The sequence below is a fragment of the Helianthus annuus genome, chromosome 17 (genome assembly GCF_002127325.2).
Source record: "Helianthus annuus cultivar XRQ/B chromosome 17, HanXRQr2.0-SUNRISE, whole genome shotgun sequence".
Lineage (NCBI taxonomy): Eukaryota > Viridiplantae > Streptophyta > Magnoliopsida > Asterales > Asteraceae > Helianthus > Helianthus annuus.
In genome coordinates this window covers 161,684,700-161,698,860 of record NC_035449.2, presented here as the reverse complement: position 1 = coordinate 161,698,860, position 14,161 = coordinate 161,684,700, and the positions used below count along the sequence as shown (strand labels likewise).

General features: G+C 33.9%; 1 protein-coding gene across 1 annotated transcript; it reads left to right on the top strand.

Moving 5' to 3' along the window:
* Nucleotides 1-4,391: 4,391 nt before the first annotated feature.
* LOC118489009 lies at nucleotides 4,392-13,058 on the top strand. The gene is made up of 3 exons (XM_035986514.1): nucleotides 4,392-4,588; nucleotides 4,737-4,817; nucleotides 12,939-13,058. The coding sequence occupies exons 1-3, from the start codon at nucleotides 4,427-4,429 to the stop codon at nucleotides 13,020-13,022; spliced, it is 327 nt and encodes a 108-aa protein (XP_035842407.1). The 5' UTR covers nucleotides 4,392-4,426; the 3' UTR covers nucleotides 13,023-13,058.
* The last annotated feature ends 1,103 nt before the right edge of the window (nucleotides 13,059-14,161 follow it).

Sequence of the window (14,161 nt, the reverse complement as noted above, 5' to 3'; positions counted from 1 at the left end):
TTTGATTCTCCAAATAGTGAATTACTATATATAACATTTTATGAAAGGTCTTAACTACAGTATCTTAGTTGATTGGTCCACGTGTCATGTTATAACTAGACAATGGGTGCGTTTGCACTTTGCACGCCTGTTTCTCTCTCTCAAATGGGGCATCCTCGCTTACCGCCGCCTGTAATCTCTTCATCCCTGCTCTCCGCTGCTGTTTTTGAGTCGAACACCCCCGCAGCCACCGTTCCACACTCTGCCAAAGATTAGCACAATCTTTCAGATCTGAGAGAAATTGTTGATGGTGAAGGGTAGAAATTGTTGATGGTGAAGGGTGTGTGGTAGCGTCGTAGATGCGTGCAACGTCGTCGGTGGTGGTGGCTGTTTTGTTGTGGTGACGTGTTCGAAGAGGGCGATGGTTAGGTGGTGGTGAAGCTCCGATTGTGGTGTTGAAGCCGACGCTATCTGGTCTCTCACCAAGCTGCGATGACGATGGTGACGTTCTTCATTGTCGTCGACGGTCATGGTGGTGAGAGATCTCTCGCGGGGAAACAAAAGGTGGGGCATGGTGGTGCTCTAGAAATAATGAAACTTTAATTTACGATAAATATAATGAAAAAAAAAACCCGTTAACTTGTGATTCTGTAAGAGGTTTTTGGATTTTTATCAATTATGTTGGTTTGGAAGCAGCAAGCCAACAAAAGCTATAAAACAAGAATGGAAATAGGTAAAATAGGTGATAAAAATAAATAGTTTTATCAACACTTTACCACAATTTTACAAAATTCATCCCAATTTACGGAATGCACGGTTTTACTTTTTCCTTTTTGGTGAATGTTTCAGTTTAGATTTTCTTCAAAACGTAGTTTTACTCATAAGAAACTAATTTTTTTGGCATTGGGCGACGTTACAGTTGTGATACCGTAACGAATCCAACCGCTTATGAGCGAACATCGTTGCTGGTATTTTACCAAAAGGGAAAAGGTATCGATGTTTGCCTTTACGTTTTTCGACAAGCCAAACCGATAATGGCGAAACTCCAGCCGCTTGCATTGAGAAAAACGATCACACTCCCGTCGTGAAGCGCGGGGTAAATAACTAGTTATATATGAATTATTGTGTAACTATTTATGGTCTCTGATAATTGGGCTTCGCAAAGAACGCATAATCAGTGGGCTAAGCAAAATAGAAATACCCATCTCAAATTTCTATGGATTTGTTACAAATTATTTTAGGCTTGAACATTTCTCTAAATGGGCCATCTTGGATTTGAGCTTATTTAGACAAAAGTGGTAAGAACATAAATTACTCATATGGTTGATCTTTTTCATTTGTTTCTTTTCATCTTTTGGGTCTTGGATTATAGAGCTTAGGCTCATATGACTTCCGGTTCCTAGAGGGTTTGTAGGCTAGAGCTATTATACGATCGTATTTTTTTTTCTAAGTGGTCGAGAGTTATAGTCTCATGTGTTATTTTTAAGAGTAAAATTAGAGGGGGTATAAGTTAGCCATCTGCCATTCTAAAAATATATAAAGTCAAATTCAAATATGGTTTTTGACGTTGCATCATTCAAAGCATCTCTAGTAGTCTCTCGATTCAGACACCGTCACATAAGCATCACTTATCCCCCCCCCCCCCGGTCTCTCTCTCCTTCCTTTCACACGCTCATTTTTAAGATGTGTTGTTGTTTCTCTATTTCTCTCCTTCACTTAATAACCACACAATTATAGTAAATAACACATCCGTTTGACGGTTATGTAAAACACTAATTTTCTTTCGGGTATTACATCATTCACAAACGTGTTATATTTACAAACTATCACCAATTTTTATATTAATTTTTATTAATCAAAATGTTTTTCTAACAAACTTTTTTTTTATTTCATACTTCTAAAATTATAGATTCAAAAGGTAAATTATATATATGTTTAAAAATATTTTAAAAGTGCAGATTATAAATCATATAAACTTAAAACTATAAATAACATAACTACTCTTTTATAGATCCACGACATCCGTTTGAAATGCATATGATATGCTTAAAACTATACATTTTATAAACCTAAACAATTACAAAACATAAATACAACTACTCTTTTACAGATCCACTAAATCTATTTGAAATGCATATGATAAGCTTTCTTCTCACACAAATAGATGCAATAATATAAACTACTAGAATTCCTCTGCGCATTGGTTGGAATTCGGATTTCGATTACTACATTAGTATTACACTTGTTATAGCAATCGAAAGACAGAACCAAAAGATAAAGTCATGATACATATCTAAAATCATGATTGCAAAAGTTGGTAGGCGGTCCCTAGTCAAATTTAAGAGTACTCGGGAAGTACTCGACTTTGGCGCACAGTATTCGAGGAGTATTCGGCCTATACTTAGAGTACTCGCGCCTTGGCAGCCTACCTTGTAGCGGGTACTCGGGGTGTGCTCGGCCTTCGATGCCTTATTTTACAACCATGCCCAAAAGGATAACACCACATATTTTACATGCATCAAAAATCATAAAAATGAATATTAGTAATGGTTTCAAAACGAATATCAATATTGATACCGATACCGATACTGGTAGTGATGTTGTTCGGTTAGAATTGACGTGGTACCAATATTGTTGGGACGGTATAAGTTCGGTTCGTCACAGTACTAGTGAAGTACCGATACTCGGTATAGTTTACGATATTAAAAAGATAATATATGCCGCTACGCAAGTAGTTTGCACGTTATCACTTCAATTCGTCATGGTATAAAAATAGACGGTATAAGTTCGGTTCGTCATAATACCAGTATGGTATTGATACTCGCTATAGTTTACAATATACAAAAGATACGACATAGCGCTGCTGAGGTTGTATGCATAGTTTAATAAGAGACTAAAGGTATATGATATTATATGTATGAAAATTAAAAATAAAATTGTACCTAACTTTTACATTTAGACGTGTTTACTTAACTGTACGGCTTGCTTATTTTTGTCATCGTTTCAACGTCATTTTTTTATTGGGTGAATACTAATATACAATTTGCTGAAAATGTCACCGGATTAATACTAATGTACAAATGGTTGAAAACGAGTCTTACATATTTCTTGCGGCATCTACACGTCCGGCGCAACGCACGGGATACACCCACTAGTTATATATATATATATATATATATATATATATATATATATATATATATATATATATAGGATAATGCTAGATAAAAAACCCTAAAATTCTTAGAAAACTTTGGAAACCCAAATGGGAAGCCATTTTTACCCAACCTCCCGACATTTTTTTTTTTGAAAAAAATTACACATGTAATATACATGTTTTAGAGTGTTTTGGGCCAAAAAAAACAAAAAAGCGCCGAAGGGATTTTTTAAAAAAAAATAAACAAATTTCAGCTCCTAACACGTGTTAAGCAAAAAAAACAGAATTTCGCTGAAAATTGCTGAAACTTGTTTTTTTTTTTTTTAAATATCCCTTCGGCGCTTTTTTGATTTTTTTGGCCCAAAAGTCTTAAAAACATGTATATTACATGTGTTATTTTTTTCAAAAAAAAAAAATGTCGGGAGCTTGGGTTTTCTCGGGTTTTTTATATATATAGGGTTTTCTATCTAGCCCTACCCTATATATATATATATATATATATATATATAGGCTAATTATAAGGAGAAAACCCACTCCAGTTGACTAAACCCTGAAAACTCTAACATGTGGCTAGGATTGATCCACGTTTGAATTTAGATTGAGAGGAGTAAAGGCATGATCATCATTTTCTTTCTTACATTTTTGAGATTATGGTGATGGGCTGGTGATGTGTCTGCACACGCAGACTTGTCCATCTTTGCTTCTTCTTGTCATCTTTTTAATAAATTCAATTGTACTTGTTTAGAATTTTCAACTTTGCTTTTTCTCTCACATCTTTCTTTCACAATTTTCAACCCAGATGTCAGGACTTCTCATCTCACATCTCATTTATTTCTCTTCCTCATACACATTTGAAGAATCACCCTCCATCATCCTCATACACATTTGAAGAATCATCCTCATATTTCTCTTCCTCTAATATTTCTCTGATCTCTTTCTCTAATATGTCTAATTTCAAGAATCATCCTCATACACATTTGAAACTATACATATATCATTCTCTTCACAATCTTTCAGATCTCACATAAATTTCAGATGTTTCACACACATTTAAACCAAATCGGAACAAGTCTTGACATCTGGGTTTCAGATATGAACAAAATAAAATCGGAGGTGGTTTTGCCGGTGTGATTAGGGCTTTAAGGAGATGAAGTTGTGGGGTTTTTGCATGTGTGTTTGAACAAAAAAGATGCTCCGATCAAGATCTGAGATTTTCAAAAAATCAGACAATCGCCACACAAAAAAGATGATCGCTGCAGATCTTCAAAAAATCATCGGACAAAATCAAACATGGCTGAGTTGAACAGCCAAAAACATGGCAGATCTTCAAAAATCATCAGACAAAATCAAACATCGCTGCAGATCTTCAAAATTCATCGGACAAAATCAAACATAGCAAGAAACTACATGAAGATGCATTGGGTGAGAGTAGAGTTTCTTCAGAGTTTCCAGGTGAGTGATACTTTTTTTTCGGTTTTATTAAATGTACAGCTTTAAATACATACGAGTAGTTGTGTAAATTAAGGTTTTCTTGTTTAGATTTTGATTGGATTCTTCTTGAATTTTTTTTTTTGGTTTTTTGGTATTTTTTTATGTGTAGCCTCAGATCTACATCAAAATGGCACAAATGATGATGAGGATGGTGTTCAGAATTGTACTTTTACAGAGCTGCTATCCACAGGTCATTGTTTATGTGAAAGAATGAATTTTTTTTTTTTTTTGGTTTTTTGGTATTTTTTATGGTTAGTTTGGTTGAAAATGTGGTAAACTTGTATTAACAATACCATTTTTATTTTTTTATTTTTATGAAACAAGCTTTTATATTTAGTAGAAGGTAAAAACATGTGTGGTTACACTTGTATTAAGTTTTTATATTTTTTGGAAAGGAAAAACATTCGAGATTACATTTTTGGATCACATAAAAAATGCACCAGCATCTACACTTTTTGGTGACACAAAAAAAAATGTACCACCATTTTTGTTTGCATTGTAGCAAAACGTGTTAAACTTGTATTGACAATACAGTAAAATGCATCAGTTTGTTAGGTTTCATGTTACAAGTAATGTAACGCCCTGCGTTTTCAAACATCCTACATTTAGAAACCTTACGTGAAATTCTATCTTTGGAAATCTTGTGTTCTTATAACCATTCTTTCATCGTAATCGTTGTAAAATACGGAACTTGCTTCGTAAATAAAACTTGTACATTACACTTTTTACCTAGTTAAATCATGTTTTATTTCATATTTCACCTTGTTACAAGTTAGGGGAAACATTGTTGCATATTATTACACAACTTAACTAACAAAATTACTCATTATAATGTTTTAAAAAAATAAAAAAATAAAGAAATATGGCAGCCCAAATTCAGCCAAATTCAGCCCCATATAGTTGGGTTTTGTGGGCTAGTTTCAAGGTGTAACCCCTTCTAAACACTTCCAAAGCCCAACCCATTGAAACCCTAATCCTTCCCCCTATAAATACCACTTATAACCAGCCTCCCTACCACTTTTGCAACCCTAAAAACTCACAAAACATCCACCAAACCGTAGCTGAAAGCAAGGGTTCGAGTAGATTGACACCCCTTCACGAAAATGAGCATAACTCACTCAATTCTTATCCGATTCACTCGATTCTTTTTCCTACTTGCTTGTATAATCATGGGGTTCGATTCCTAGACTTCTCCTTGGAGAAATCAGACCTGGAAATGCCCCGAAATAGTCCATAAACTTTCTGTTTGTTTTTATGTTCATCAAAAACTTCTTTAAACCTATGCAACTTGTGTCTAACACATCTCATACCTATGTCCTAATGCTTACAACTTATCCCATGGTTGGTTAAGCTTAAAAACAAGGTTGAGACATTTAAAATCAGAGGATTAAACCTCATAAACTTGGTGTTTTGTTTAGGGTTTTTAACCCACAAGTCATGTCAAACTTTGTCTTTGATACATGAGTGATTATGGAACAACTTGGGTTGTCCAAACATACAATCCTCACATGATTTGATGATTTCTCTTAGTTAGTGTGTATATTTCTTATTCTTTATTGTATGTTCATGACCCTCCTTGGTTGTTTTTTTTACATCAAGTGTAGTGGTGAACACATAGAGGTGCCTAAATGGAAGACTTGATCTTCCTACCTCCTACATGACTTCTATGACATTTAGAGGTACCAAAATGAAGATTTTAATCTTCTACCTCATGCTTGAACTATTGGACATATATTATATAACCTAAATATATTATTCGAATAATCGAATCTTTGATGATGAACTAGTGTTCATATGTCGGGGTACTAGATTACATCATCCTAGACTATGATAACTTGTCACGATTCTAATGGAACCTTGTTCCATGAAAACATCTAAACTCCTTCGAGTTTCCTAGTGTCAAGAACAAGCATCATATGTACTAAATGATTATTTTCCATGTTATTCTCATATCTTATTTTTATGTTGTTTTAAACACCGAATCTCGACTCTAAACATACTTGAACCTTAACCCTTATACATTCGGACTCTAAATCTCTACTCGTCAACAGTTGGATAATCGGAAAACATATGCAAACTTTGTGAGTATACTCGTACTTCCCCCTTTTTTTTTTACTTTTACCACTTTTGGGGTGTAACATGTTTACCTATTGAAAAACTTACACATGAACACTTTGTTAAACACATGAACGTTCCTATAACATGCTTGTATACGTGATGACTTGATACTTTAAACTTGGGTTATTCTTATGTGTTGAACTTATCATTAACTTCGTACGAGCCAAACCTTGACATATGTAGCGCTATAGGATTAACGACCCGCCTCTACTGAAACTTTGGTTATGTCATGAGCAAGTTGCGTTTTCTTGGTTTGATATGTTAGACACATGCCATGTTTAAATGTTTATCTTGAATCACATGCTTGCTATGAGGAACTGTTCAAACTTATCTTTTGCTATGTACGTATCAAACTTGTATACTCGCATTTGCTTTTGCATTGAACTTTATTTTAAACATGTTACAGGTTGAGGACGATGATGCTATGAAATGAAGTAGCGTTGATGCCTAGATACACATATAGACGTTAGGGTTTAAAATGTTGTATCAAAATTTTGTTATGTTATCATGTTGTTTTGTTAAACTTGTCGTATTTGAATTTCTTGTAATGTTGACTATTTGAAGTTATGAAATGAAATGAAATTTGGATTTTCTAAATATTGTCACAAATAGCGTTATGATGTCTCTAGCAATCTTCACACTTCGTCTCATCCCGATGTTTCCGCCATTGGTTGGGGTGTGACAGATTGGTATCAGAGCCATAACTATAGGGAATTAGGAAAAGTAGGAATGCTTTAGCCTAGTCTATAGTTTTAGAACCTTATTCGTATGCTTTGCTTGGACTACTACATGATACTTTATTTGTTACTTATTTATGCTCTTTTAAACATGTATGTTACTCATGTGTGATATTCGACATGTTATTCTTACGCATTAATGCTTGTTTTATTATGTGCTAACACTTGTTTCGTTGTTCGATTCTTTATGTGTTATTCTTGACATATTTCTCTATGTGTTAATACTTGTTTTATTTCATTATTTAAGTATCATCCTTGATATGCTTTCTTATGTGTTTATACTTGTTTGTGTATCTCCTTCGACATACACTTCCCTCATGCATTTTACTCGATTATTCTAAATCCGACAACACTCATATTGTACAAATGAGACGAATTCACCAAAATAGGCGTGAAACCCACAATTTGGTGAACGACTCTCAATCTACATATTCTTTTTACACGAGATATCGCCATTAAGCTAGGAGTGAAATCCACATCTTAATGGTAAAACTCAAATTTCAAATTCTAGTGGACCCTCGTCAACATGTCGAAATTAAATTTTGACCCGACGAGTACCAACCACACTTAGGATACGAAATCGTCAAGTTAGGGGTGAAACCCGCACCTTGTCGACTAGTTCCACTCCTTGGTATTTTTTTTATAAATCCCGCCAAGTCTCGAAATTTCGATTGATTTGGGACATGTAGTAACCGGAAGGGTAAATACCGTTAACCGACTTGTCGGCGAGAGTATTTTACCTATTAGGCCAAAGCATGCTCCTCAAATTCAAAAGACTTTTCGACCACTTTGGTTAGTCAAAGTTCCGTTTTGGAACCATCCAAATTTTGATCAACATGTGTTCCTAATATTTATTTTATACGATGCAATCTTTCAAACTCGAGTATACTTTCGATATTCTCTTTTCATGCACACAACATATTGAACCTTTTCCATACATTTATATCTATGCATGATTTCATATAATATAATTTCATATTCCTTGTAACGACGAGTGGAGACATATCATTAAGATTGGAGTGATTTCCTTACCTTGACGACTAACTCCACTCCCCTTTTTCTTAAAAAAAAAACGACATCACCAACGAGTTAGGGGTGATTCCTTTACCTAGGTGATCGTTACCAAAACGTCTCTTCAAAATATCTTATTATGCAAACTCGATCATATTTTATACCCAAATTGTTTATCATTATTCAAAATACCCACTCATACCGATTTCAAAATGCATTGTTTTATCAAACGTACTTCTTATTCTACAATCTATTTTCATTCAACTCATATACGCGAAATTCATAATCATGTCTTAAAACGTTTTATTGCTCGAACTTCAAAACCTTACGAAATGCTACCTATCAATTTAATCGGCTCAATGAAACTCTTGCCCATGAACTTCATATTCGACTTAATCACTAAAACATGCTCACCTTCTACTTTTAATCAAAATCCAACCAACCTTTCTCAAATACTTATAAGATCTTATAGAAGTTATATGATTGTTTTACCAAATACCCTTTTCAACATCAACAAATCATTTGTTAATTTTTTTTAATCACTAAGTCCTTTTGCTAAATTTCTCTTCTAAGGATCCTAGTTTTCACAAGAACCTCCTAAATTCATAATTTCTTCTTTGATGAAACGAACTTACTTTTTAACGAAAACCCTTTTCCTACACCAATTTACAAAACACGTGGGCAAGAAGACTTCATAGGGACCGACCATTTTTCGGATTACGTAAACCCTTTTAAACAAAATTAGCATTTCTATTTGTTACAAAATACGTTATGCATAACCAACGAGTACTTTATGTTCCTTTACATATACAAACTATATTCTACCTTTCAAACCAGGCTCAATCTAATTTTGATTCGATAAACTCAACGTTTTGTTGGAACAACTATACATGCACATCGTCGTACACGTTTTAGTCGATATCTCGCGATAACACCATTTATATCGTTCGTATCTACATACTTAGCCTTTCTAATCCGCGATGCCTCAACGTACACCATATACGCAATATTTATTTTTCATACCTACACCTATGTTCATACGTTTTATGCTTGTACTCATACACATACTACTTATACGTTTTACGCTTCTGCTTGTACACATACTACTTACACGTTTTATGTTTATGCTCATACATACATGCGTATTCATACTTAAACTTATGCTCATACTTTCATCCTTACTCATGATTCATACATTCGTACCTATACGCGAGCGTAACCTGAGGGATTCGCTTGCGTGGGTCCCATACATGCTTAAACATAAACATGCTTACATACGACATTCTTCTATGTACACATTCTTATTTTCAAATTCATGTATACCTTGATTCATACATAACTAGTACAAGCTATGTGGATCATGCGACAATCAGTATAATCGCGGGTGCACACGGGATTATAGTGATAGGCGTATAAGAACCATAGAGTGTACTACTGTGTATGGTAAGACACGGAACGTAACATGACCCCGAGTAACGAAACGGACGTAATGTGGTTAAAACATGGTGGATACGCCGCTGGTACTTCCTATATATAAGTGTTTTCACCATGTTACCAAACTTTCGTAAAACGTGCCATGAGAAATTCAGTGTGTTGCAGACCTTTTGGACCTAATACAACTTCACGCAACTCACAAACGCATTATATCCGATTATTCATGACGAGACTTCATCCTTAACACACTACGTTCATCTATCCAACACTTATGCTATTCACATACTTGTACTCTTTAAGAGTCATTCGTTCATTCTATACTCGTATTATTTTATGCAAAACTCGTTCGCAATCCAGCTTGTTTAAACATTTGAGTCCTAACTTACCTCGTTACCTATAAAATAGCCTCCCTATTCTTGATTCTTGTGTAACTATACTTAGTATCTCTCTATTGCTTTATTTAAAGTAACAAACCTTTTCGTCCCTCTCAATAAACAGGTTTTACGAAAGTATGATTTTTTTATACTATCCTTAAAAACTTCCCCTTGCAAATCTACCTTGATGTTCTCCAAAATTTGGTACTTTTCAAAACTTTCAAACTTCCCAAGTTTCAATTCTTAATGATCACCTTTATGCCAAAAACTCTTTCAAGCCTTCCTCTTGAATAAATTTCGGGATGAAATTTCCTAAAGGAGGGGAGACTGTAACGCCCTGCGTTTTCAAACATCCTACATTTAGAAACCTTACGTGAAATTCTATCTTTGGAAATCTTGTGTTCTTATAACCATTCTTTCATCGTAATCGTTGTAAAATACGGAACTTGCTTCGTAAATAAAACTTGTACATTACACTTTTTACCTAGTTAAATCATGTTTTATTTCATATTTCACCTTGTTACAAGTTAGGGGAAACATTGTTGCATATTATTACACAACTTAACTAACAAAATTACTCATTATAATGTTTTAAAAAAATAAAAAAATAAAGAAATATGGCAGCCCAAATTCAGCCAAATTCAGCCCCATATAGTTGGGTTTTGTGGGCTAGTTTCAAGGTGTAACCCCTTCTAAACACTTCCAAAGCCCAACCCATTGAAACCCTAATCCTTCCCCCTATAAATACCACTTATAACCAGCCTCCCTACCACTTTTGCAACCCTAAAAACTCACAAAACATCCACCAAACCGTAGCTGAAAGCAAGGGTTCGAGTAGATTGACACCCCTTCACGAAAATGAGCATAACTCACTCAATTCTTATCCGATTCACTCGATTCTTTTTCCTACTTGCTTGTATAATCATGGGGTTCGATTCCTAGACTTCTCCTTGGAGAAATCAGACCTGGAAATGCCCCGAAATAGTCCATAAACTTTCTGTTTGTTTTTATGTTCATCAAAAACTTCTTTAAACCTATGCAACTTGTGTCTAACACATCTCATACCTATGTCCTAATGCTTACAACTTATCCCATGGTTGGTTAAGCTTAAAAACAAGGTTGAGACATTTAAAATCAGAGGATTAAACCTCATAAACTTGGTGTTTTGTTTAGGGTTTTTAACCCACAAGTCATGTCAAACTTTGTCTTTGATACATGAGTGATTATGGAACAACTTGGGTTGTCCAAACATACAATCCTCACATGATTTGATGATTTCTCTTAGTTAGTGTGTATATTTCTTATTCTTTATTGTATGTTCATGACCCTCCTTGGTTGTTTTTTTTACATCAAGTGTAGTGGTGAACACATAGAGGTGCCTAAATGGAAGACTTGATCTTCCTACCTCCTACATGACTTCTATGACATTTAGAGGTACCAAAATGAAGATTTTAATCTTCTACCTCATGCTTGAACTATTGGACATATATTATATAACCTAAATATATTATTCGAATAATCGAATCTTTGATGATGAACTAGTGTTCATATGTCGGGGTACTAGATTACATCATCCTAGACTATGATAACTTGTCACGATTCTAATGGAACCTTGTTCCATGAAAACATCTAAACTCCTTCGAGTTTCCTAGTGTCAAGAACAAGCATCATATGTACTAAATGATTATTTTCCATGTTATTCTCATATCTTATTTTTATGTTGTTTTAAACACCGAATCTCGACTCTAAACATACTTGAACCTTAACCCTTATACATTCGGACTCTAAATCTCTACTCGTCAACAGTTGGATAATCGGAAAACATATGCAAACTTTGTGAGTATACTCGTACTTCCCCCTTTTTTTTTACTTTTACCACTTTTGGGGTGTAACATGTTTACCTATTGAAAAACTTACACATGAACACTTTGTTAAACACATGAACGTTCCTATAACATGCTTGTATACGTGATGACTTGATACTTTAAACTTGGGTTATTCTTATGTGTTGAACTTATCATTAACTTCGTACGAGCCAAACCTTGACATATGTAGCGCTATAGGATTAACGACCCGCCTCTACTGAAACTTTGGTTATGTCATGAGCAAGTTGCGTTTTCTTGGTTTGATATGTTAGACACATGCCATGTTTAAATGTTTATCTTGAATCACATGCTTGCTATGAGGAACTGTTCAAACTTATCTTTTGCTATGTACGTATCAAACTTGTATACTCGCATTTGCTTTTGCATTGAACTTTATTTTAAACATGTTACAGGTTGAGGACGATGATGCTATGAAATGAAGTAGCGTTGATGCCTAGATACACATATAGACGTTAGGGTTTAAAATGTTGTATCAAAATTTTGTTATGTTATCATGTTGTTTTGTTAAACTTGTCGTATTTGAATTTCTTGTAATGTTGACTATTTGAAGTTATGAAATGAAATGAAATTTGGATTTTCTAAATATTGTCACAAATAGCGTTATGATGTCTCTAGCAATCTTCACACTTCGTCTCATCCCGATGTTTCCGCCATTGGTTGGGGTGTGACAAGTAAATTTTTTTTAACTTATACGTGTTAAAATTTATTAACAATACAACGTTTTCTAAAAGACTCGTGACCTTTTTTGTAGGTATTCATGCGGACGAGGAATTTTATGTTCACCACACACCCAATGGCACTAGAATGTGGTGTCCTAATGTTCCTATTGTTTTAAAGCCTGTTGTTGGTTGTGTATATGAAACGTAGAAGGACGTTACACATAGTGTAATACTTATTGCTCATTTTTTTGTGTAGTGGGTGTTTACATTTTTTTAAATTATACAGAAAATGTATGTTTACACGTGGTGTAACTTCATATATATGTATAATATGTGTAACATCTTTTTTTGTAGTGTACGTACCAACATGTAACATCTTTTTCTAGGAAGACGACTTTTTGTAACAATATGATGTAATATAACACTTTGTGTCAGAGGAGAAAGAAAAGAAAACGCGTTACACTCTTATGTATGTGGATATCCTTTAAATGGTAAAAAAACAAGCATTTTTTCTTGCATACTGGGTGTTTACATTTTTTGAAATTATACAGAAAATGTAACGTTATTTTTATACTTTTTTTTTTTGTAAAATGTTACATATAATGTAATACCTATTGCTCATTTTATAGAATGTAACCTTAATAAGAGGGTACATATAAAGTAACAATTTTCCTCATTGGTTACATTTTTTTGTTTTTGTTTGTAGAATGTAATCTTAATAAGATGGTACATATAAAGTAACATATAATGTAACCTTATTTAACGTGTATATCCAGTTTTTCACCTAATGCTTTTACATTTATTTGTTATATACAACACCAGTGGCCCAAACACTGATAAATTAAAAAAAAGTATCGTAAAACAACTTTATGAATGAAATACTTAAGTTACAAAATTTTGCCCCCACAAATGTTAAGGTGCAACATTATTATATAACCTAACAACGCATACAACACACTTATTCCCTAAAAAACAAAATACTTAAGTTACAAAAATACTTTTTTCTTTTCTTTCAAATCCTTTGCTGGTGTGTCCGATTCACTGCCTTCCAACACTGTTACAAAATAAATTGTCAAACATAAATGTAACAAAACATCTAACAATTTAATGTTACATACCAATTTGAGATTATTCAAAAGAAAGTAAAAACCCTAACTTAACTGATTAAAGGAAAAAATTCCAATCAACTGAATAAAACCGTATAAAACCAATAGACCGAACAACAATAATTAATACCCAAATCACCATCTATAATCATATTCCTCAAAAAAAAAACTCAATTCGCTTAAAGATCTAAAACAAAAATAAAAATAAA